This window comes from Pristis pectinata, chromosome 9 (genome assembly GCF_009764475.1).
Source record: "Pristis pectinata isolate sPriPec2 chromosome 9, sPriPec2.1.pri, whole genome shotgun sequence".
NCBI lineage: Eukaryota > Metazoa > Chordata > Chondrichthyes > Rhinopristiformes > Pristidae > Pristis > Pristis pectinata.
Genome location: NC_067413.1, coordinates 1,285,799 through 1,311,703, shown reverse-complemented (window position 1 = coordinate 1,311,703; position 25,905 = coordinate 1,285,799). Strand labels below are relative to the sequence as shown.

At 49.8% G+C, this 25,905-nt stretch overlaps 1 protein-coding gene across 9 annotated transcripts in view; it reads left to right on the top strand.

The window, feature by feature from the left end:
• Positions 1-25,905, top strand: part of LOC127574678 (anion exchange protein 2-like) — a 202,320-nt gene that overhangs the window by 163,644 nt on the left and 12,771 nt on the right. For all 9 annotated transcript variants that reach the window (XM_052023922.1, XM_052023920.1, XM_052023923.1 and 6 more), the window contains 11 exons: positions 3,457-3,592; positions 4,209-4,392; positions 5,137-5,239; positions 8,996-9,180; positions 12,656-12,872; positions 13,773-13,979; positions 15,211-15,359; positions 16,470-16,664; positions 20,562-20,780; positions 24,174-24,263; positions 25,460-25,626. In XM_052023922.1, coding sequence (XP_051879882.1) covers positions 3,457-3,592; positions 4,209-4,392; positions 5,137-5,239; positions 8,996-9,180; positions 12,656-12,872; positions 13,773-13,979; positions 15,211-15,359; positions 16,470-16,664; positions 20,562-20,780; positions 24,174-24,263; positions 25,460-25,626 — 1,852 coding nt within the window. The remainder of the gene's footprint in view (positions 1-3,456; positions 3,593-4,208; positions 4,393-5,136; positions 5,240-8,995; positions 9,181-12,655; positions 12,873-13,772; positions 13,980-15,210; positions 15,360-16,469; positions 16,665-20,561; positions 20,781-24,173; positions 24,264-25,459; positions 25,627-25,905) is intronic.

Here is a 25,905-nt window from a genome sequence, read left to right as displayed (position 1 = left end):
CCCCTCAGGTTCGGGTGTAACCCGTCCTCTCTGTACAGGTCCCACCTTCCCCAGAAGAGATCCCAATGATCCAAAAATCTAAAACCCTCCCTCCTGCACCAACTTCTCAGCCACACATTTATTTGCCATCTCCTCCTATTCCTACCTTCACTATCGCGTGGCACTGGCAGCAATCCAGAGATCGCTTCCCTTGAGGTCCTGTTCTTCAGCCTTCTGCCTAGCTCGCTAAACTCACTTTTCAGGACCTCATCCCTCTTCCCACCTATGTCGTTGGTACCAACATGAACCACGACTTCTGGCTGTTCTCCCTCCCACTCTGGAATCCTGTGGACCCGATCAGTGACATCCCGGACCCTGGCGCCTGGGAGACAACATACCATCTGGGATTCATGCTTACTGCCACAGAACCTCCTATCTGTTTCCCTGACTATCGAGTCCCCTATCACTACTGCCCTCCTCTTCTCCCTTCCCTTCTGAGTAGCAGGACTGGTCCCAGTGCTTATAGACCTGGCTACTGCTGCTGGGCCCCGGCAGGTCATCTCCCTCAACAGCCTCCAAAGCGGAAAACCTGTTATTGAGGGGAACAGCCTCCGGGGTCCTCTGCTCTATCTGCCTGTTCGTTTTCTTCTTCCTTTTCCCTCCCCTGACAGTCACCCTTCTATCTACTTCCTGGACTCCAGTAGTACCTGCTCTAAGGGGGGGTGACCGTCTCCTGATGTACAGTATCTACATAACTCTCCCCCTCCCTGATGCTGCGCAGTGTTTGAAGCTGCAACTCCAGCTCATCGATTCTGAGCCGAAGTTCCTCCAGCCTCAAGCACTTACTGCAGATGTGGCCATCGTGGACCACAGCAAGGTCCATGGGCTCCCACATCAAGCAGCTGCGGCACACCACCATGTCCTCCATCAGAACTCATTTTTATCCCCCCTAGTTTTTCTACTTAAAAATTTATAACAGATAACAGGTAAACCTTACCTTTACCTACCTACCAGCTACTCACCTGCCTTGCCCCTTCACGCCTAAGCCCCTTAAGCCAAAGTCCGACCACTCTGCTCCTTCTCACTCCGCTGCCCGCTCCGATGCTACCCGCTGGATATGGCGGTTTGTTTTTTAAACTGCCCACGCCTTACCTGATGACGTCACGTGCCTGCGCAGTCCAGCCCCCACTATTCCCGATTCATATTCAGAATTGGCTTGCCTGTAGAAAGCAGAGGGTTGTGGTGGAGGGAGTGCATTCGGATTGGAGGGCTGTGACTAGTGGTGTCCCATAGGGATTGGTTCTGGGACCTCTACTTTTTGTGATATTTATTAACGACTTAGATGAGGAGGTGGAAGAGTGGGTTAGCAAGTTTGCAGATGACACAAAGATCGGTGGTGTTGTGGATAGTGTGGAGGGCTGTCAAAGCTTACAGAGGGATATTGATAGGATGCAGAGCTGGGCTGACAAGTGGCAGATGGAGTTCAATCCAGAGAAGTGTGAGGTAGTACTCTTTGGAAGGACAAACTCCAAGGCGGAGTACAAGGTAAATGGCAGGATTCTGGGCAGTGTAGAGGAGCAGAGGGATCTGGGGGTTCATATCCACAGATCACTGAAAGTTGCCACACAGGTGGATAGGGTAATTAAGAAAGCTTATGGGATGTTAGCCTTCATAAATCGTGGGATCGAGTTTAAGAGCTGCAAAGTAATGATGCAGCTTTACAAAACTCTGTTTAGACCACACTTAGAGTACTGTGTCCAGTTCTGGTCGCCTCATTATAGGAAGGATGTGGAGGCGTTGGAAAGGGTGCAGAGGAGATTTACCAGGATGCTGCCTGGATTAGAGAGTATGGATTATGAGGAGAGACTAAAGGAGCTGGGGCTTTACTCATTGGAGAGAAGGAGGATGAGGGGAGACATGATAGAGGTATACAAGATATTGAGAGGAATAGATAGAGTGGACAGCCAGCACCTCTTTCCCAGGGCACCAATGCTCAATACAAGAGGACATGGCTTTAAGGTAATGGGTGGGAAGTTCACGGGAGATGTCAGGGGGAGGTTTTTCACCCAGAGAGTGGTTGGTGCATGGAATGCGCTGCCTGGGGTGGTGGTGGAGGCTGATACATTGGTCAAGTTCAAGAGATTGTTAGATAAGCATATGAAGGAATTTAAGATAGAGGGATATGTGGGAGGAAGGGGTTAGATAGTCTTAGGAGTGGCTTGAAGGGCGGCACGACATGGTGGGCTGAAGGGCCTGTATTGTGCTGTATTGTTCTACGGTTCTATGGAAGCGTGATGGTACTGACATGTCTAACATCCGGAGGGGACATGACGGGAGATGTTGAGGAGAATCTCACACGAGGGGATGTAGTTGCAAACTTAGGGGCAGGTCATTTAAAACTGAGGTGTGCAAGAACAACTCACAGAGGGTGGTGAACCTCTGGAATTCTCCGGGTTGTGGAGGCCGGGTCATTGGAGATATTTAAAGAGGAAGTAGAGAAATGTTTGAAAGATCAGGGAATTGAGGGCTCTGGGGAACCGGTACAGAGGAGACCAGAGGCAGATCAGCCATGATCGTATTGAATGGTGGGGCAGGTGGGATGGGCTGTGGCCTTCTCCTGCTCTTTTATGTTGTTATACTCAAGACAGATTCGAGGGATACGTGGTTGGTACAGGAAAGTGGTCTGAGGTAAAGGATGGGCCAGGATCGGTGGAATGGTGGAGCAGACATGAGGGGCTGAATGGCCTCCTCCTGCTTCCCTTTTCTCATGAGGTACAGCTGGTGATGAGCTGCTGTGTGGAGCCGGGTTGATCCGTGACAGCATGAAGGAGTTGCATAGTCGTATTCAAAGTTGAAACAAAAACTGCTGGAACAGGTCAGGCAGCATCAGTGAAGAGAGTTTTTTTTAGTTTTAGTTGTGTTATAAATTGGAATAAATGTTATCTGAGAGGTTTAAGATTGTCCCAGATTACAGCGTCTGCCCTACAACCCTTGCTCCGTGGCCACTCCCTATTGTTGCTGTAGCGTCAGCTGCCTGGTTTGCCTGTTGGCTTGTGTAGCTCTGTGGGGCTTTTCCGTCACATCCCAGCTGTTAGGGAAACACAAGGTGTCATGTCTTAAATTCAGGCCGAGGGATGTGCCTGATGTGTTCATCACCGTGTGTACTGCGTGAGACTAAACTGTGTGTGTTAGTTGGCTCCTCGACAAAGGAAGCCATCATAGCTGAGGCTGCTCGTTGATGCCCAGCATCTACCCACAAACGCGGCTGCCAGAGGGCGTGTGCACATGGTGGGAAGCCACATTGCCAATCAACAGCAACTCTGTCTGAGTCAGGGTGCTGGGATTATGCAGTGGGCCACAGACCAGGAAATGAGCTGCTGACCTCCTAATGTCCCGTATCCCCCAACGTGCTGTCCTGTTGTGGGAGTTAGCCAGGTACACTAGCTCTCGATCTCAGTCTCCCTTGTCCTCCTGCAGGAACAGTTCTCTTGGACTTGGACCAGAAAAGTTTGCCGGGTATTGCACATCAGGTAGTGGAACAGATGATCATCTCTGACCAGATCAAAGCCGAGGATCGAGCCAACGTTCTGCGGGCGCTGCTCCTCAAACACAGGTAGAGCGAGGCGCTGCTCCTCAAACACAGGTAGAGCGAGGCGCTGCCCCTCAAACACAGGTAGAGCAAGGGGCTGCCCCTCAAACACAGGTAGAGCGAGGTGCTGCCCCTCAAACACAGGTAGAGCGAGGTGCTGCTCCTCAAACACAGGTAGAGCGAGGGGCTGCTCCTCAAACACAGGTAGAGCGAGGCACTGCCCCTCAAACACAGGTAGAGCGAGGCGCTGCTCCTCAAACGCAGGTAGAGCGAGGCGCTGCTCCTCAAACACAGGTAGGGCGAGGTGCTGCTCCTCAAACACAGGTAGAGCGAGGCGCTGCCCCTCAAGCGCAGGTAGAGCGAGGCGCTGCCCCTCAAGCGCAGGTAGAGCGAGGCGCTGCTCCTCAAACGCAGGTAGAGCGAGGCGCTGCTCCTCAAACACAGGTAGGGCGAGGCGCTGCCCCTCAGACGCGGGTAGAGCGAGGCGCTGCCCCTCTGACGCAGGGAGGGCGAGGCGCTGCCCCTCTGACGCGGGGAGGGCGAGGCGCTGCCCCTCTGACGCGGGGAGGGCGAGGCGCTGCCCCTCTGATACAGGGAGGGCGAGGCGCTGAACTAAAGCCAGACTTTCTTCATTTTAAAGCCACCCCAACAAGGACAAGGACTTCTCGTTTTCACGCAACATCTCAACGGCAAGCTTGGGCTCACTGATGGCCCACCATCACAGCCAAAATCACATCGCTCCGACCTCCGATCCCTCCGTCACACAGCCACTGATGGGGGAGAGCACTGACGCCGAGGTCAAAGTGACAGTGGACAGCACCGAGGTCAGTGACTGTGGTTCTCACCCCTCACTGCTGTATCGACACAGACACTTCGGGACTTTAAGCTTGTGGTCACTGAGACCTTGAAGCAGCTGTTGTGCAGCTCAACAATGTCTGTCGGTGTAACAGTGATCCGCCACAGCTCTCGGTTGGGGCTGACTCCAGAGAGGTGACCTCACTGCTGTCACCTCCTGGAGGGCACTGTCTGTGGCCTTCCTTCTGCTTGGCCTCCCTGAATAACGTGGCTGCCATTGGCAGCAGAACTCTCCCTCCCTGTGCCCCCTCCCTCCTCCCACACTCCCCCTCCCTCCCCAATCTCCTGCTCCCTCCCTCCCCCCAATGTTCCCTTCCCTCTCCCCGCCAGCCTCCTCCCTCCCTCCCCCCACCTGCCCGACTGCCCCCTTCCTCACGTCCCCTCCCTCCCTCTCTCCTTCCACCTGCCCTCCTCTTCCCCCCCACCTGCCCCCTCCTCCCCCTCCCCTCCCCCACTGCCCCTCCCCTACCCCCACATGCCCCCCTCCCTCCCCTCCCCCACCTGCCCCCCTCCTTCCCTTCACTCCCACCTGCCTCCCACCCTCCCCTCCCCCCACATGCCCCACTCCTTCCCTCCACCCCCACCTGCCCCCCTCCCTCCCCACCCCCTCCTGTCCTTGCTCACTCTCTTGCTGCCTTGTGTCACTTGCTCTGGTCCTCTCCTCTGAAAGCTGGTTTGATCCTGCCTGTAACCACTTTCCCCATCTCCTATAGAAAGAATGTCCACTGTCTGAGATGACCAGATCAAGATCCAAGCACGAACTGAAGCTCCTGGAGAAAATCCCCTACAATGCAGAGGCCACCGTTGTACTTGTCGGTAAGGAACGCCTGTTTCTTGCTCTTGTTTCAGGGGCCAGCAGGACTGCTGTTCTCTCACCAGTTGTGACCACATTTCGTTAAGTGTCTCTTCGTTACCCCTTGGTTTGGAGCCTCCCAGACCTGGTCCCAGACCATCAGATATACTGCCCACATTCACGGCTACCATCACACCATTTCCATCCCCTTGGGAAGGACTTCCACAGCTCAACCCCAGAGAGGGTTGTGAAGGGTGCTCTGTGAAGGCAAGGCCCTGCTGGGATCCAACTGCACATTCTTGGGTGTGCTTTTATCCATGAAAATTTACTTCTCTGATGCACCCAGTAATGTTTGATGGGGCAGTGGAGAGAGATCTTCACTTGACATCCAACCTGTGTTATCACTGTCCTGGGAATGCTTTACAGGTCCATGCCATCCTGCCCTGGGAGCGCCTGAGAGAAACCCACACAGTCACAGAGAGAACGTGTAAACTGCACACAGACAGCACCCAAGGTCAGGATCGAACGCAGGTCACTGGAGCTGTGAGGCAGCAGCTCCACGAGCTGCACCATTGTGCTGCCACCTGTGTCACTATAAGTAAATTAAAGAGGGTGCTGTGGACAACCACGTCCAATGCACCAGATGAGTCAGGAACGGGAAGAAGAGATAGATGCAGAGTGCCTTCAGTAACTTTGGTCAGAGTTATCTGTGTTGTTATGGAGGTAGAAATCCAGCAGGAGGGACTCAAACAAGCAGCTCCTGCAAAGAGTGCACCAACTTGGGAAGGAACAGAAAAGGCAGAATCAAGAGGAGGCAGTGGTTTGGTAAGGATGTGGATTGGCTTCGTGTTTGGAGGGTGTACTTCATGCATTTACACGCATGGGGCTGTCTGTGCTTTCCACGATCTGTCTGGGACAATAACCACAGGCTTCCCGTGCACGTCACCATCCTGTGAACACCATGACTATCCCTCAAGCAAAACGCGGCAGATGCTGGAAATCCCAAAAACCTGCTGGGAATATTCAACAGGACTGTGGAGGGGCAGAGCCAATACTTCGGGCCAATGACCGTCCATCAGAACTATTTCTCCTTCACATTCTGGATAGGAAATTAACCAAAGACAAAGTTATTTTCTCAAACTTAGCAGAGGCCACTGACGACAAATCTTAGACAATAATAAACCAATACCAATACAATACATGAAAACTGCAGATGCTGCAAATCTGAAATCAAAACAGAGAATGCTGGAAACACTCAGCAGGTCAGGCAGTATCTGTGGAGAGAGAAACAGTTCACCTTCTGGGTCTGGGACCCTTCATCAGAATTGGGGGAGAGAGGTATCAGAGAAACTGGGGGAGGGCAATGGGTGGAACAAAGGGGTATTTCTCCGCCAGGGTGAAATAATGGGGCAGTTAAGATCAGATGAAAGTTTTTTGTCTGTGTAATGTGCTGATAATGTTTAGGGCAGGGAGAGCAAGGGCCGCTTCTGTTACAGGCAGGGAGAGAGAGTGAGGTATCAATTGTTGGACAATTCGGTATTGAGTTCTGCAGGAAGAAAGGGGTGTTGTCCCTCAAGTTTGTATTGGGCTCCGTTGTAACGGTGCAGGATGCCACAGACAGATCACAGTGGGAGTGGGATGGTGAATTAAAGTGGCAGGCACCCAGAACCCCAGGGTCAGTCCTGTGGAATGAGCACGGGTGCTCCACAAAGCGATCTGCTCAGTTCCCGCAGGGCTACTGAGGTAGCACTGTGGAACCCACTCTGGTTAGGCTGCTTTGCTTCGACCTCTGTACCCAGCTGCCTTTGAGTGATTCCAACCTGCTTCCCATTCCCATGTGGATTTTCCCGCTCCACCATCACCACTTCTCTTCTGCAACTGTAGCTTGACCCTCTTTCCTCTCTCTCTGACTTGCGTCAGTAGCTGTAGAGTGCTCAGGGCTGCCTGAGTTCGTGAAGGACTCAGTGTAATTACATTCCTTCCTTCCTCAGTGAAGAGAGATGTTAGGTCTTTACCCTGCTTCTGCCACCCCCACACTCCCGAATCAGCCATACTATTCAATAATTATCCTTCCACTTCTGATATACATCTTTAATCTCCCTTACATTCTGTGTTTTGCCTGATAGTCTACTGTTTGTACCTGACTTTTGTCATAAACTTCCTTCTTTATTTTGCATTCTATTTCCTTTGTCATCCAGGAAGCCCCTCCTGTGGATGTTCTACCTTTCCTCCTCATGAGAATAAGCTTGGTTTGTACACAGACTCTTTCCTCTGCTCTGTACCTAACCTGTGCTGTCCCTACTCTTTGTGTGTTTTGATGGGACAGTGTAGATGGAGATTACTCTGTACTTAACCCGTGTTTTTCTTGTCCTTGCTGTGTGTGACGGGAAGGTCATAGAGTTATACAGCATGGAAACAGACCCTTCGTGCTGGCTGCACTGTCTACCTGAGCTAGTCCCATTTGCCTGCCAGGGATGGGTGCTCGGTCCCCTGTTGTTTGTCATCTATATTAACGATTTGGATGACAATGTTGTTAATGCATTTAATAAGTTTGTGGATGATACCAAAATTAGTGGTGTAGTGGACAGTGAAGAAGTTTGTCAAAAGTTACAACAGGATCTAGACAAGAACTGGGCAAGTGGACCAAGGAATGGCAGATGGAACTTAGCTCGGACCAGTGCGAGGTGTTGCATTTTGGTGAGTTAAACCAGGGCAGGACTTGTACAGTAAGTGGTAGGACCCTGGAAAGTGTTGTAGAACGGAGGGGTACAGGTGCATAGTTCCCTGAAAGTGGCGACACAGGTAGACGTGGTGGTCAGGTCATTGAGTGCAGGAGTTGGGACGTCATGTTACAGCTGTACAGGACACTGGTGAGGCCGCACTTGGAGTATTGTGTGTGCAGTCTAGTTGCCCATCCGTAGGAAGGATGTCATTAAACTGGAAAGGGTGCAGGAATGATTCACAAAGATGTTACCGGGACTGGAGGCCTTGAGTTATAAGGAGAGGCTGATCAGGCTGGGACTATTTTCCCTGGAGCGTAGGAGGCTGAGGGGTGACCTGATAGAGGTTTGTAACATCATGAAGGGGGGTGGATAAGGTGGATGGTCACAGTCCTTTTCCCAGGGTAGGGAAGTCTAAAGCTCACGGACAGAGATATAAGGTGAGGGGAAAGTTTTAAAAGGGACCTGAGGGGCAACTTTTTCACACAGAGGGCGGTGGGTGTGTGAAACGAGCTGCCAGAGGAAGTGGTAGAGGCAGGTACAGTTACAATGTACAATTACATCGGTCTAGAGGTGGCTGCGGTGGGAACAGGGCCTTGGTGATTAAGGAATTGGTAAGGTTACTGGGTAAAAGTCACTTGGACCGACACATGTATAGGAAAAATTTGGAGATATATAGGCCAAACACTGGCAAATGAGACTAGCTCGGATAGACATCTTGTTCAACGTGGATGAGTTGGGCCGAAGGGCCTGTTTCCTTGGTGTATAACTCTATGACTCTATGTACCTAACCCATGCCATCCCTTCCCTGGAAGTGTTTAATGCAAGAGTGTCGATGAAGGTTGCTCTGTATCTAACCCATGCAGTTCCTACAGTGGGATTGTTTGACGGGCAGTGTGGAGGGACTTTCCTTGGTATCCAGTCGATGGTATCCCTGCTCTGGGAGAGTGTGATGGGACAGTGTAGAGGGAGCTCCTGTATCCAGGTTTCTCATATGATTTGCTTTCTTCCACCTTCAAGTACAGTGCTGTAGAGAGTTCTCCTTTTGTGTCCTTGCAGGGTGTGTTGAGTTCCTGGAACATCCGACCATGGCGTACGTTCGGCTGCAGACAGCAGTGGAGCTGGAGTCGGTGTTGGAGGTTCCCATCCCAGTCCGTTTCCTCTTCATCTTGCTGGGACCGACCACCAGTAACATGGACTACCACGAGATCGGGCGCTCCATCTCCACCCTTATGTCAGACAAGGTCAGAGTTTGAAAGTCATGGTGAAGTCCTTGTCAACAATGCCCCAATCCCATAAACAAACAGAAAGGAAAGTAGTTGTTTAAATAATTCCAGGCTCTGGGAATGTTCAAAACAGATTTACATTGTTGGAACTGATGTATGTTCCAGGAAATGTTAATCAGGTGAGGGCACTTACTGTTAAAGGAGAGAAGTAAGGGCGAGATCTGATGGAGGTCAACACAATTAGAGAGGACACAGGAGATTCTGCAGATGCTGGAATCTGGAGCCACACACACAAAAAGTTGGAGGAACTCAGCAGGTCGGGCAGCATCTATGGAGGGAAATGAATGGTCGGCGTTTCGGGTTGAGACCACAAGAGAACACGAGAACACAGAACAGGAGTAGGCCATTCAGCCCCTTGTGCTGGTCCTGTCATTCAGTATGACCAAGGCTGATCTACACTGGCTTCAACTCCTCGTCTGTGCCATTTCTCCATCCCCTCTATTCCTCAATCTACCAAATATTTATCCACCTCCATTTTAAGTACTTCGAATGATCCGGTTTCTCCCACCCACCGAGAGAAGAGGTTTCTACCTCCCTCGGTTTTAATTGACCAGCCTCTTGTAATTGTGTCCCCTTGTTCGACTCTCCCACCGGTGGAAACATCCCAACATCTCCCCTGTCAAGCCCCTGTGTGAACAAGGTCACCCCTCATTCTTAAACTCCAAGGAATATGGACCCAAATTATTTAGTCTCTCTTGGTAGGACAACCTCTCATCCCAGGAATTAGCCTGGTAAAGCTCCTTTGGACTGCCTCACATGTCACTGTATGTTTTATGTAAGGGGACCACAACTGTGCGCAGTATTCCGGTTGTGAGCTCACCAACACCCTGTGCACCCTCCCTATTTTTAAACTCCAACCTCTTTGCGATGAGGGACAAAATGTCACTTGCCTTCTTAACTATTTGTTGGACCTGTCTGCTACTTTTTTTGTGATTCAAGTACTGGAACACCTGGATCCCTCTGTATTTCACTCACTTGTAGTCTCTCCCCATTTAGATAAGTAGCCAGCTTTTCATTTCTCTTACCGAAGTGCATGACCTTGCGCTTCCCCACATTAAACTCCATTTGCCAGCCTTTTACCCACTCGATCTATCCGTATCTCTTGCAGAATTGGTAATTGTCATATATATCGGGATACAGTGATAAGCTTTGTTTTGAATGCCATCCATACAGAACATGCCAAACATCAGTAAATCGAGGTAGTATAAGGGAAAAGTAATAACAGAATGCAGAGAAAGTTCAGTGCAGGTAGACAAATAAGGTGAAAGGGCCACAACAAGGTACATTGAGTGATCTTTATCATACAAGAGGTCCATTCGAGAGTCTTATACCAGTGGGATAGAAGTTGTCCTTGAGCTTGGTGGTATGTGTTTTCAAGCTTTTGTGTCTTCTGCCCGATGGAAGGGGGGAGAAGAGAGAATGTCCAGAGTGGGCGGGGTCTTTGATTATATTGGCTGCTTTCCTGGGGCAGCCAGGAATCACAGCATCCTTACCACAACATGCAGCTCCACCTACTTTCATATCATCAGCAAATTTGGGACCTTACATACTGTTCTTTCCTGCAGCTCATTAACGTAAATAGTGAACACTTGTGGGCCAAGGACTGATCCCTGGGGTGCTTCACATGTTACCTCCCTCCAGTCTAAAAAAGGACCCATTTATTCCAACTCTCTGATTTTATGTGACAGATAATTTTCAATCCATTCTAACACACTTCCTCCAATACCAGGGGCATTTAATTTATGCACCTTCCTCCTATGAGGCACTTTGTCAAATGCCTTCTGGAAATCTAAATACACTACATCTACAGGTTCCCCTCTATCCACGCTCCCTGTTGTATCCTCAAAGAATTTGAGCAAATTTTTTAAACATGATTTACCTTTCATAAAACCATGTTGATCAGATTTAATTATATTCAGCTTTCCTAAATGGTTAGCTATTTCCCCTTTGATTATTGGCTCCAGCATCTCACCAATAATGGCTGTTAAACTACCTGGCCTCTAGTTCCCTGCCTTCTGCCTTTCTCCTTTTTTGAACTTCTGGTACCCTCTGGAGTTTAGTGGGTTATGAAAAATTTCAACCAGTGTGGCCACTTCATTTAAAACCCTGGCATGCAGTCCATTGGGTCCTGATGACTTGTCCGCTTTTAGCTCCCTGAGCTTCTTCAATAGTTTGTCCCTTGGAACTGGGATTTTGTAAGTTCTTTCATCTTATTTGGAATTTAATATCTTAGGGATATTAGCAATGTCTTCCCTAGTAAAGACTGATGCAAAAAATTTATTCAACATCACTGTCATTTCTTTATTTGTGGTTATTAATTTACCAGCCTCGTTCTCTGGAGCCCCCACATTTCACTTAACCACCCTCTCCCATTTACATATCCGTAGAAACGGTTACTGTTTGTTGTTATACTTTATGCAATTTTTCTATCAAAATTAATTTTCTCCCTTCTTCTGAGCGCTTTAGTCTTTTGCTGCTGGATTCTAAAAACCTCCCGTTCCTCTGGTCTGCCACCAGCCCTTGTCACCTTGTATACCCTACTTTTCAATTTAACATTATCCTTTGCCTCCTCTGTTAATCATTTGTTATCACTGTCTTATATGCCGTGAAATTTGTTGCTTTGTAGCAGCAGTACAAGGCAGAGACAAAATTACTATAAATTACAAAATAAATAGTGCAAAAAAAAAGGAATAATGAGGTAGTGTTCATGGATTGAGTTAACCACAGGTTGTGCCTCTTTCTCATGGAATCCATCATTTTGATGGGATAATCTTTTGCTGAGCATTATAGATCAGCTGTTTGAATATCTACTGACCGGTCTCTTACCTTGGTTACGCAGGCCGCCTTTGCCATCTCCTCCCTCACACCATTATACTTGCCCTTATTTGAACTGAAGACACTACTATGGACCTGTGGTGTTCATCCTCAAACTGCATCTTGAATCCTACCAGATTGTGGTCACTACCCCCAGGAGGATCTTTTACAAAATCCTTCCTCATTACACGAGATCAAATCTGAAACAGTCCGTTCCTGGGTAGACTAGAACCAGAGGGATTGAAAGGGTGGACAGGACTAAGGTATTTCCAGCTTTGACCAAGTCCAGAGCTAGCATCCAAAGTCAGGAAATCCAGAGTGTGGTGAGATGTGGATCTTGTTCCCACAGGGAATGTTTAAGTTGAAAAGCTCAGATAAATTTAAGGAAAACTGGAAAAGGAGGCAAAAAAAAAGTGGAAATATCCTCACTTCCATTTCCACTGCCCTGTGTTTCACTCCCCACCCCCCTGATTCCCTCCCTGTTCTTGAATTCCTGCCACCCCCTCCCCATAGGATTCCCCCTTCACTCACCCCCCCTCACCTAGGATCCCCTCCCTCCACCTCTCCCCATTTCCCTTCCGTTGGTTTTTGGAAGTTTCACTCTGTTCCTGTTTTACAGAACTTCCATCGAGCTGCTTACCAGGCAGACGACCGGAACGATTTGTTGAATGCAATCAACGAGTTCCTGGACAGCAGCATCGTCATCCCTCCCTCCGACGTCCCTGGAGAGGAACTGCTGCTCTCGGTCGCACAGTTCCAGCGCAAGATGCTGAAGAAGAGACAGGCGAAAGAGGAGAAGGCGTTGTCCAAAGAGGTCAAGAGTCAGGAGGAAAGAGGTGGGCAAATGTCCAAACCCATCACCAGTCCGATGGTCTCCACTCCCGCCAGCCCTTCACTGCTCCGTGACCTTCTAACTCTGCCCACATTGCCAGCCTGCTCTCCCTCTGCTTCTCCAAAGAGCAGTCAGCCCAGTTATCACAGGAATACAAGAAAATAGGAGCAGGAGTGGGCCACCAGGCCCCTCAATCCTGCCCCACCATTCAATATGCTCAAGGCTGATCTATGCCGGACTCAGCTCCTTTCCTATGCTAGTTCCCACAGCCCTCAGTTTCTCGGTCTTTCAAATATAGAACATAGGACAGTACAGCCCAGGAACAGGCCCTTCAGCCCCCGATGTCTGTGCCGAACATGGATGCAAATCCAAACTAATCCCATCTGCCTGCACATGATCCATGTCACTCCATTCCGGCCTGTTCCTGGGTCTGTCTAAATGCCTCTTAAATGTTGCTGTTGTATCTGCTTCCACCACCTCCCCTGGCAGCGTGTTCCAGGGTGTTTGTTGGTGTGTGTTTTCAAGTTTTTGTATCTTCTACCCAATGGCGGGGGGGGGAGGGGAGGAGAGAGAATGTCTGGAGTGAGAGGGGTCCTTGATTATGTTGGCTGCTTTTCCCAGGCAGCGAGAAGTGTAGACAGAGTCCATGGAGGGGAGGCTGGTTTCTACGATGTGCTGAGCTGTGTCCACAACTCTCTGCAGTTTCTTGTGGTCTCGGACAGAGCAGTTGCCATACCAAGCCGTGATGCATCTGGATGGGATGGTTTCTATGGTGAGGGTCATCAGGGACATGCTGAATAGTGTACCGACCATTCCACCCCTGTTCTCGATGTCAGTATTTACATCCTGTCCCCCTGAAGCCTCCAGTTTCCGATCCTCAGTGACTCTGCTGTCTTCCTCACAGCTCTCCTGAAGCCAAAGAAGTCGGATGATGAGGACCCTCTGAGGCGGACAGGGAAACCGTTCGGTGGGATGATCCGGGATGCTGCCCGCAGGTATCCTCAGTACCTGAGTGACTTTAAGGACGCCCTGAACCCACAGTGTATGGCCGCCATCATCTTCATTTACTTCGCTGCCCTTTCTCCAGCCATCACATTCGGAGGGTTGCTTGGTAAGAAACCTCGTTTCACTGCACTTGTCGAAGGCACTGGAAGAAAGCAGGTGTCCACCTCTGTCCTGACCAAGGTCTGATGACGGCTCATCCACCTAAAGCATTAGCTCTGCTTCTCTCTCCACAGATGCTGCCTGACCTGCTGAGTGTTTCCAGCATTTTCTGTTTTTATTTCATGTCTGTCCTACCTTTCACAACTTCGGGATGTTAATAGAATATAGAACAGTCCAGTGCGGGACAGGCCATTCGGCCCACAATGTTGTGCCAATCTTGATGCCAATTTATACTAAATGTCCTCCTCCTGTGTATCATCCACCCAAAGCATTTCACAGCCAATGAATGTGTTTAAAATGTTGTCCTCTTATTTGTGGGCAGTCCAGGTTCTGTGGGCTCTGGGGCAACTCAGGCTCTCCAGCTGCTTGGGTCTTCAGATGGAAGCAATATTGGCCTCACTTGAATGTTTTCCTCTGTCCACTGGTAATCCCTTCACATGAGCTCGGAGTAGAGCGTCTGTGTCCAAGTCTGGTGATGGCTCACACCACGGCCTGCTCAATGGTGCTAGCTAACTAGGGCTCCATGTTGGGGAAAGGACGTTATAGAACACAGATCTGTACAGGCCCTTCAGCCCACCATGTCTGTGCTGACCACGATGCCAATCCAAGCCAATCTCATCTGCCTGCAGGTGGTCCCTCTCCCTCCATTCCCTGCCTGTTCATGTGTCTGTCTAAATGCCCCTTAAATACCACTATTGTACTTGCCTTCACCACTTCCCCCATTCCAGGCACCCACCACTCTCTGCGTAAAAAAAAAACCGCCTCATAAATTTCCTTTAAACTTTCCCCCTCTCACCTTAAACCCATGCTCTCTAGTATTTGGCATTTCCTCCCTGGAGAAAAGACTCTATCTACCCTATCTATGCCTCTCATAGTTTTACAAACTTCTACCAGATTGCCCCTCAGCCTCCAACACTCCAGAGAAAACAATCCAGTGATCAGTCTGCTGATTTGCTTTCCTTCTCCTTCAAGTGGATTTGGAGTATTTTTGTGGAGGCGGTAGGTGATATCGCTCCAGTGCCTTGAGGTGCCTGCTGTGGGTAGCTCAAGTCTCAGAAGCTGACGGGAGGATAGGGATCACTAGTCGACCATGAATGAAAGGCAACGGTTAACCATGAATTCACTGTGCCATGTTTACCTGTACAGCCAGTGACTGATACCTGCCCATTGTGTTGCAGGGGAGAAGACCATGGGTTTGATTGGTGTCTCAGAGCTCATCATTTCAACAGCCATACAGATGATTATCTTCGGTTTGTTGGGGGCACAGCCGCTGCTGATCGTTGGGTTTTCTGGCCCATTGCTTGTATTTGAAGAAGCTTTCTTTAAGGTGAGTGTGCTACTGGGGTTCGAACTACTTGGGCAGATGTCTTGCACTAAAATCAATTCCTTCCACCTTATAGCTGTACCTACAGTCACAGCTCCACGGTTCCCATGGTAACAGAATCTTCCAACACCCCAACCCCTGAAAACAACTCTCCCACCAGCAGCCCATCACTGGATGGAGGTGTTTCAGAGAGCGAGTGGTGCACTGTACTACTTCACTGCTCCTCGATTCTACAGATCCAACATTCCTTCACATACTCCAACTCCTCAATCACCCCCAATGGGTTCATCTCGGTGGAAGGGCGGAAATAGTCTCATTATCCATTTTAAACTGCATTCACACCCGCTCTCCCTTTCAAACTCTTACATTCACGCGCACTTTCTGAAACTTAACTGACCTTAAGACGGGTGTGGGTTTGAGCGGGTGCCCGGTTATTCCCACCAGCCTGAGTGTCGTCAGGCTCTCCGGGTGCTTGGGCCTTCACACGGAGACAATACTGGCCTCGGTTTATACACGCACACAGTCTCACACTTGCACTCTCTTTCAGCAACACAGAAGGCGCTGCAGGAACTCAGCAGGTCAGGCAGCATCTGTGGAGGGAAATGGACAGTCAGCGTTTCGGGTCGAGACCCTTCATCTGGCTGAGTGCAGCAGCTGCAGTTTCTTGTGTCTACACCCTCGTTCACCCCGTCACACCTCCCTCTCCTTTGCCCACTGCCAGAGTGCAGCATTGTCAGAAGTGCCAGCCTTCACCTGGGTCCTTGACCTTTTGTACAACATTGTTGTGAGTCACGTCTGTGACATGACACCAGCATCTCTGCAGAGCTCAGTGTCTGGGACTTCCAGGTGAAGGGTCTCGACCCGAAACATCAACTGTTCATCTCCCTCTACAGATGCTGCCTGACCCACTGAGTTCCTCCAGCAGCTCATTTTTGCTCTGGGCGATGCATTCTGCTCAACATGCTCAAATCCCTCAAGTGGAGCTTGAACCCATGACCTCCAGCTCAGAGAAAAGTGAGCAAACCAGAGGGGGAGAATGTGTGAACTTGGGAGCCTTGGTTGAAGCCAGTCGGGAGCAGTGGTGTTCACTTCTCTGTCTGACTCTTTCACCAGTTCTGTGACTCGAACAGCATGGACTACCTGACTGGCCGGGTGTGGATTGGGTTCTGGCTGATTGCCATCGTGGTGCTGATCGTAGCGTTTGAGGGCTCCTTCCTCGTGCGATTCATCTCCAGATTCACCCAGGAAATCTTTGCTTTCCTCATCTCAATAATATTTATTTATGAAACATTCTACAAACTGGTAAAGGTAATGTCTACAGATTACTAATCTCTGCATACGTAGAACCTGAAGCAATAATCCCCACACACAGACTGCATCCCCAGATCCATGGAGTAATCAGCCCTGCACACAGGCCCTTGAGTAATAATCCTTGTACCCAGACCAGGGAGCATTAACTGCTGCACACCCAGCCCACAGTAAGGTCTTTGACAAGATCCTACCCTAGGAGACAGGTCCAAAAGCTGAGAGATTCAGGGCAATTGGAAGCCTGTGACCAGTGGTGTAGCAGAGGGAGCCTTACTGTTTGTTATATAGATCAATGATTTGGATGTGAATGTAGAAGATACGATTAGTATGTTTGCAGATGACACGAACCTTGGTGGCGTGTGTATATTGAGGGGGATGGTCGGAGGTCATGGTAAGGTATTGACAGTTGGTAGATGGGCAGAGGTGGCACAGAGCACAGAATGGGCCCCATCAGCCCAGCTTCAGCCTGTTCTGGGAGGACTGACAAAACCAGGACCCATGCAGTGCATGACAGGATCCTAGGAAAACTGAGCTACAACAGGACTTCATTAGCCAGAGCAGGGAGGTCAACGCGCAGCTTTACAAGACACTGGTCAGGCCACAGCTGGAGCACTGTGTGCAGTTCTGTCACCACACTATAAGAAGGATGTGAGTGCACTGGAGGGGGTGCAGAGGGGATTCACCAGGACGTGGCCTGGGATGGAGTGTTTCGGTTACAAGGAGAGACTGAATAAGCTGGCTTTATTTACCTTGGAGCGAAGGCTGAGCAGGGATCTGACTGAAGTGTACAGAAGTATGAGGCGTAGGTAATGTAGATGGTGAGAAACATTTCACCGTTAGTGGTGGTGTCTATGACCAGAGGGCGCAGGTTTAAGTTAAGGGATAGGAGATTAGGGGGGGATCTGAGGAAACTAGAGACACGCGAGACTGCAGACACTGGAATCTGGAGCAAAAAACAAACTGCTGGAGGAGCTCAGGTCGAGCAGTGTCTGTGGAGGGAAATGGACAGGACCCTAACCCTAATGCATCTCCCTCCACTGATGCTGCCTGACCTGCTGAGTTCCTCCAGCATCTTGTTTGTTGCTCTGAGGATTTTCTCCCCCAGAGTGGGGCTGGAACCTGGAACGCACTGCCTGAGGGGGTGGTGGAGGCAGAGACCCACAACGTTTAAACCACGAGCACTTGAACCACCAAGGCAGAGAGAGCAGCCTGTGGACCAAGTGCAAGAAAATGCGATTAGTGTAGATGGGTACAATGGCCAGCATGGATGCAATGGGCCAAAGGGCCTGTTCCTGTGCTGTACAGCTCCAGGGTGGGGACACCAGCATTTGTCTGGTTCCCCATCCATTTCACACTCTGTGTTAGATGAGGTACATGTGTGTGTGGGGGAGGTAGGCCGCGCATGAGGGAGGGCTGTGCGTGGGGGAGGTGGGCCGCGTGTGAGGCAGAGAGAGCGTGCACCAGCAAGATGGTGTGAACAGACGGGGGAGGGCATACGTGGGAAACAGTGAGCAGGATTGACAGGCAAACGCATGCCTGCGAGAGCATGTGCCAGAGAGTGGCAGGCAAGCAAGTGGAGGTGAGATTGTGTGGATGAATCGGGATGTATGTGGACATCTGTGAGGAGAGGGAGTGTGTCACGTGTGGTTGTGGCTGGGACGTGGGTAGTTGGTTGTTACTGCATTCAGTCAGTTGACTGGCTGGTGAGCTAACTCCTGTTCCCTGCCTTTGCCATTAACAAATAGCCCAGCCTGGTGACCAACTGTCCTGGCCTCAGCTGCTATGGACATGTCAGGGCTCCAGCACCTTGGTTCCAAATTTCCCTCTGGAAGACCCAACTCTGATTTTTGGTTCCCCTCTCTCTGCCCTATTATCGCTGCTTAATATCATAAAAACTTCGATTAAATCACTCATTAATGCAGCATAATTAGTGAAAACCTTCCACTTAATTTGCTGATTAGCAAACCTTCAGTCCCACCAAGAACACTTGCTAGGGTGTGCAGCTAGGACTGCTGTCAGTGCTCCGCGTGTGGTCTAACCAGGGCTTTGTATTGCTATAGTGTAATTTCCATCAACTTATGCTCCAGTGTAACAGATGTAAATGCTACTGTTTCATCGACCTTTTCATTATTCGGATAATCTATGTACTGTATTTGGTCACCCAGGCTACTCTAACAGCACCTCCCAAATCCACAGTCTCTACAATCAAAGACACATGCAGCGGGGGAATATCTCCACCTGTAGATTCCCTCCGGGTCGCACACCATCCTTCATCATTGCTGGCTCTAAATCCTGGGTCCCTCCCCAACAATAGACTGGTGATGGTCTCCTCAAAGCTGAAATGTTCCACCCCAGGCATTATCCTGGTGAATCTTCTCTGCATCCTCACAGTACAGTCACATTCTTCCTACAGTGTGGTGACCTGAACTGCACACAGTACTCCAGCTGCTTTATAAAGTTGTGCCATAACTTCCTGCTCTTATATTCTGTGTCCTGGTTAATAAGCACAAGTATCCTGTGTGCTGCTTTCACCACCCTGACTACTGTGCTGTCACCTTCAGGATGTTCGGACTTGTACACCAAGGGCTTCTGTCCTCAATAGCCCCTGGCTCCCTGGTGTTCATTGTGTACATCTTAACATAGAACATAGAACAATTACAGCACAATTCAGGCCCTTCGGCCCACAAAGCTGTGCTGAACATGTCCCTACCCTAGAAATTACTAGGCTTACCCATAGCCCTCTATTTTACTCAGCTCCATATACCTATCTAAGTCTCTTGAAAGACCCTATCGTATCAGCCTCCACCACCATTTCCAGCAGCCCACTCCACACACTCTGAGTAAAAAACTTACCCCTGACATCTCCTCTATATCTACTCCCCAGCACCTTAAACCTATGTCCTCTTGTGGCCACCAATTCAGCCCTGGGGAAAAGCCTCTGACTATCTACCCTATCAATACCTCTCATCATCTTATACACCTCTATCAGATCCCCCCTCATCCTCCGTCTCTCCAAGGAGAAAAGGCCGAGTTCCCTCAACCTGCTTTCATAAGGCATGCTCCGCATCCCAGGCAGCATCCTTGTAAATCTCCTCTGCACCCTCTCTATGGCTTCCACATCTTTCCTGTAGAGAGGTGACCAGAACTGAGCACAATACTCCAAGTGGGATCTGACCAGGGACCTATATAGCTGCAACAATACCTCTCGACTCCTAAATTCAATTCCCCGATTGATGAAGGACAATACACCATATGCCTTCTTAACCACAGAGTCAACCTGCGCAGTGGCTTTGAGCGTCCTATGGACTCGGACCCCAAGATCCCTCTGATCCTCCACACTACCAAGAGTCCTACCATTAATACTTTATTCCGCCAACATATTTGACCTACCGAAATGAACCACTTCACACTTATCTGGGTTGAACTGCATCTGCCACTTCTCCTAACTCTGCATCCTATCTATGTCCCTCAGTAACCTCTGACAGCCCTCCAAACTATCCACAACACCCCCAACCTTCGTGTCATCTGCGAACTTACTAACCCACCCCTCCACTTCCTCGTCCAGGTCGTTTATAAAAATCACAAATAGTAAGGGTCCCAGTACAGATCCCTGAGGTACACCACAGGTCACCGACCTCCACTCAGAATACGACCCTTCAACAACCACTCTTTGCCTTCTGTGGGCCAGCCAGTTCTGGATCCACACTGCAATGTCTAACCCTAACCTTATTAAATCCTCCCAAAATATATCACCTCATGTTTTTCAGGGTTAATTTCAATCTTCCATTTCACTGCCCATCCCACCAGCGCATTAATACGGAGGTCAGCATAGTTGGGTGACATGGATGTGAGTTATGTCCTGACTCTCTGAAAACCTTTTCACTTGTGTTCTCGCAGATTTTCAAGGACCATCCTCTCCGTGGCTGTACCAACAGTACCCAGAATGTAACCCTTCCATCTATCACCTTCCAAAACACCACTGACATGAGCAAAGGGAGCGTGAAACGGATGGGGGAGCCAAACACGGCACTGCTCTCGCTGGTCCTGATGGCAGGCACCTTCTTCATCGCCTTCTTCTTACGCAAGTTTAAAAACAGCCGTTTCTTCCCCGGGAGAGTAAGTGTCGCTGGTGAGGGCCTGAGAGTCACTCTTCACTTTCTCAGCTGTGTTTGTTTTCCTTTAAACAGATTGTCTGTTCCACCTGAAACTTGGGCCACCGTTCAGTTAGATAGAGCCGATCCTTTTGTCACCTGTGGGCCTATAACCTGAAAAACCTTCACTCCCATTGGCCTCTGGTCTCACTTTTCAACTGTTGAGTGGATCTGCTGATTTTCCTCAGCCTGTGTGAGGAGGCACTTCCTAATGTGCCCCAAACTGCCTGGTTCAAACTCTGGCCTTGTTCTAGAGCTCTCCCATCAGAGGAAATAATTTTTATCTATCCTGTGGCATAATTTAGAGTCTCAGAGTCATACAGCACAGAGACAGGCCCTTCAGCCCAACTCGTCCATGCCAGCCAAGGTGCCCATCTAAGCTTTTGCCTGCATTTTCCCACATCCCTCTAAACCTTTCCTACCCATGGACCTGTCCAAATGTCTTTTAAACACTGTTATTGTACCCGCCTCTGCCGCTCCCTCTGACAGCTCGTTCCACACACCCACCAGCCTCTGCATGAAGTTGCCCCTCATCTTAATCACAACGATTTAATCATAAGCATGGCTATTCATGTTTGTGTCCAGCCTGTATGCACTGCTCTCGTGAGTTAACCCTTTTAAACCCTTGTACACTGTGTTGAATTTTTGCCGTACACTTTCCACGGTTAACACGCATTGTATTGAAGTTTGCTGATGGTAAATAGGTAGGTGGAAAAGTTGTGAGAATGACAAACAACTTCTTGGTTAAGTGACTGCAAGAGAGCAGGTACAGGCCTTTGTGGGGAAGGGTAGGTTATCCTTTTGGTAGAAAGAATCAAAGAGAAATGCAGAGCACCAAACATTGTCAATGCACGGTGTGAGGATATTAAAAGTAAGACCTGAGTTTCCTTGTGCAACAAGCATACGTTAGCTTGCAGGTACAAATACGTAAGGATGTTTATTGCATCGAGGATGGAAAGCAAGAGTGAGGAAGTCTTGCCACAACCTGGCAGGGTTTTGCTCAGCCCACTCCTAGAATACTGTCTATCAGGTTGTTCTCCGTATTTAAGGAAGGGCGTGTTTGCTTTGGAAGCAGTGCAACAAGGGCATGAGGAGGCTGATGGAAGGATACACTCTGTGGAGTTCAAAGAATGAGTGCATAACAATCTTGAGGGGGTTGCTGTGAAGCTGTTTCATCTGCCAGACAAGTTGGGCATTATCTCAGAATAAAGTCTTTTTAAGACTGATCAGGAGGAATCTCTTCTCTGAGGAGTATGAATTCTCTGTCCTAGAGATCTGTGGATGCTGGTGTAGGAGAATGAAGGTTATGGGTTATGCAGGGGGAGCTGAGGACAAAGTTTAGACTGGCCGTGATCTAATTGAATGGCTGGACAGACTCAAGGAGCTGGACAGCTGACCCTCTGTTTCTTGTGTTTTATTGAGATAGCAAGATATCCTCAAAGTGTTGATACCAATTAGCAGATAGTTTTGTTTCTGACCAAATGTTGGGGGGTACTGGACAGAACTGTGTGCTCCTCTTCAGATCTACAGCACCAAGGACAGCAGGCGGGGCTTCAGTTTGAACTCTGTTATGAAAGGCAGCCACATGACAGTGCAGGTTCCCTGAGCACAGCACTGGAGGACCAGCCAGGTTATGTACTCTGGCCTTTGGAGTGAGGTGAACCATGGCCTCTGACCTACAGACCAGCTTGGGTGCACTCCAGACTGAAGGGACATTCCGTGGTCACAGGTGCGACCAGTAACACAAACCCCAGTGCAAAACATCAGCTGCTCAGTTTGTGCTTCAAAAGCCCACAGGGTCTGGACCCATCACCATCCCGATCCAAACACGGGCAAGAGCTGACACCCAGATGTGAGGTAAGAGAACTGATGGATGTCACAGCACCCAGAGCCCTGGCCAGACTGGTCACTGGCGTTGAAAGGAACCCCTGGCTGGAGGTGTGCCGAGGAAGAAGGCCCCGGTTGTTGGAGCTCAATCACCCAGTCCCAGGACATCTCTGCAGGAGTTCCTCAGCGCAGTGTCCTGGGCCCAACCACTTTCAGCTGCTTCTGTCAGAAGTGAGGATGTTTTATGGTTCTGCAGGATGAAGCAGCCCTTTTGTAGTTCTCCAGGAAGTGCCTGCAAGACCCAGGCACCCTTCAGGGCCAGGCTGAGAAGTGGCAAGTAACTTTCTGATCCACTGTGACTTGAGGATGACAGGGCAAATAATACAAATGGTTGGGATTCAGCTTTCTTACTGCCAGTTAATCAGTTACTGGGATTACAAGAGCGGGTCAGAGGCTGGATATCCCGGAGTGTGCGACTCTCCTGACACCCCACAGCCTGTCCACCACCTGCAAGGCACAAGTCAGGACTACGATGGAATGGCCCCCACTTGCCTGGATGGGTAGCTCCAACGTTTCAGGAAGAGCTCCCTGAAAGTAGCGACACAAGTGGTGGTAAAGAAGGTGTACAGCAGGGTTGCCCTCATTGGTCGGGGCCTGTTCCTGTGCTGTACTGTTCCATGGACGAGATGGGCTGAAGGGCCTGTTCCTGTGCTGTATAGCACTGAATGTATAAACCACCTCCGGCAGGCTCCCCTACACGACCTTGACTTGGAAATCTATCACTGGTCCTTCAGCGGTTTACAAAGGTGGCTCATTATCACCTTCTCAAGGGCAGTTAGGGGTGGCCAATAAACACTGGCCTGTCAACAAAGCTCCATCCTGTGAATGAATGAGAACGGTGTCCAGAGGTGCGATTACGGAGACAGCTCCTGATGAGTCCAGGATTGGAAGCACCAAGCCCGGTGAAGGGCCAGCTGACTGCTTCTGGTCTCACAGTTGGTTGTTCTGGTTTCAGGAGCTGAAGAGCTTCTCAGGGGCTGAAACACAAAAATGTTGATAAATGGTGTTGGGTTTATTACTGTCACATGTACCAAGGTACAGTGAAAACTTTGCTTCCATGCCGTCCGTACAGATCAGTACATCCAGGAGGTACAAGGAAAAGCAATAACAGAATGCAGAATAAAGTGTAACAGCTACAGAGGAAGTGCCGTGCAGGCAGACAGTAAGGTGCAAGGTCATGATTATGAGGTCAAGAGTCCATCTTACCGTACAAGAAGTCCATTCAGTAGTCTTGTAACAGTGGGGTAGAAGCTGTCCTTGAGCCTGATGGTACGTGCTTTCAGGCTTTTGTATCTTCTGCCCGATGGGAGGGGGGAGAAGAGAGAATGACCGGGGTGGGTGGGGTCTTTGATTATGTCGGCTGAATTACCGAGGCAGCGAGAAGTATTGACAGAGTCCATGGAGGGGAGGCTGGTTTGGCAGATGGACTGGGCTGTTATCTAATGTTTAAAAGTGATCAACTGTGTTGCAGGTTCGGCGTGTGATTGGGGATTTCGGCGTTCCTATAGCGATCCTCATCATGGTCCTGGTGGACTATTCCATCCAGGAGACCTACACCCAGGTGAGAGACCAACTCAACACGTTAGCCTCGCTGTGTCACAGTTTGTTTCCCCTGTTGTCAGCACGAACTCCCCCACATTCACCCAGCTCCCTTCACTGTAAGGAGGATGCAAAATGCAAGAAGGTGGTTGATGGAGTTAATGTCACAGAAACAGGCCCTTTGGCCCACCATGTCCATGCTGACCATTGTACCTATCTGTACTAGCCCCAGTTACCACCAGTTGGTCTATAGCCTTCCATGCTTTGGTGATTCAAGTGCTCGATACTCAGAGTCTCTGCCTCCACTGCCCCTCAGGCAGTGTGTTCCAGATCCCAGTCACCCTCTGGGTGAAAGAAATCTTCCTCACGTCCCCTCTAAATCTCTTACCCGTTACCCTGAAGCATGTTCTCTAGTTTTAGATACCTCAGCCCGAGGAAAGGTTCCTGCTATCTACAATGCCTGTGTCACTTATAATTTGATATACCTTTATCAGATTCCCCCCTTAGCCTCCTCCGCTCCAGGGAGAGACCCAACCTCTCTGGTCCCTCCTCGTAACTGAACCATTCCGTCCCGGGCAGCGTCCTGGTGAATCCCCTGTGCACCCTCTCCAGCACTAGCTCATCCTTAATTTTTAAGTTCAGTTAATGATCTAGAATTTGGAAAAAGACGATATTGACCATAAACATTGCCGATTGTCATAAACCCCCATCTGATTCACTGAAGTCTGTCGGGTGGTGGGGGGGAGTCTCTCCTGTGTGTGACTCCAGACCCAGCCCAACTCTTAATTGCCCATTGCCCTCTGAAATAACCAAGCAAGCTGTAGATGGCTCACTACACCTTCTCAAGGGGCATTTAGAGATGGGCAGGAAACATTGGCCTGGTGGTGACACCCAGATCTTGTAAAAGAAGCTGAAACTGCAGCCCTGGGTCACTCACAGCCTGTCCTCCCCAGGGACCCAGCACCCAGAGCACAACTCGTTCCCCCTTTCCTGCTCCCCAACATTTGTTTGTTGGGACATTGTAAAGGGAGCTTTACGTTGCATCGTGCCCATGCTGTTACAGCCTTGTGTGTATCGGATGGGATGGTGTAGAGGGATGTTGAATCTGGCTGCATCTGGCCTTTCTGTCTCAGAATGAACATCGAGGTGTTCATAATCGACATCACTTCTGACTATTGACTATCTTTAACTCCCAGTTGTCTTGTGTCTTTCCCTCAGAAACTGAGTGTTCCCACTGGTCTGTCTGTCACTTCTCCGGACAAACGTGGTTGGTTTATTAATCCTCTGGGGAGGGGTGGTGACTTCCCCATCTGGATGATGTTTGCCAGCGTGATTCCCGCCATCTTGGTTTTCATCCTCATCTTTATGGAGACAATGATCACTACGTGAGTCCCTTGTAGAGTGAGTTCGTGCTGAGACATGATGGGATTGTGAGGATGACAGTGGATAGGTGTGGGCCCAAGCTGAGAGAGAGGGGAGGGAGATCCCTTTTCCCATCCACATGGGGAGAGCGTGGGGACCGTGTGGAGTGACCCGAAGTCTCGTGTGGATGTTCTGACCCGGGCCCAAAGATGACCACGTTGGTCAGTGGTGCCTTTGGGAGTTTGGAAGTTTCATTCATTGTCCTGGTGAGACACTCAGCCAGCTTGGGTTGGACAATAATT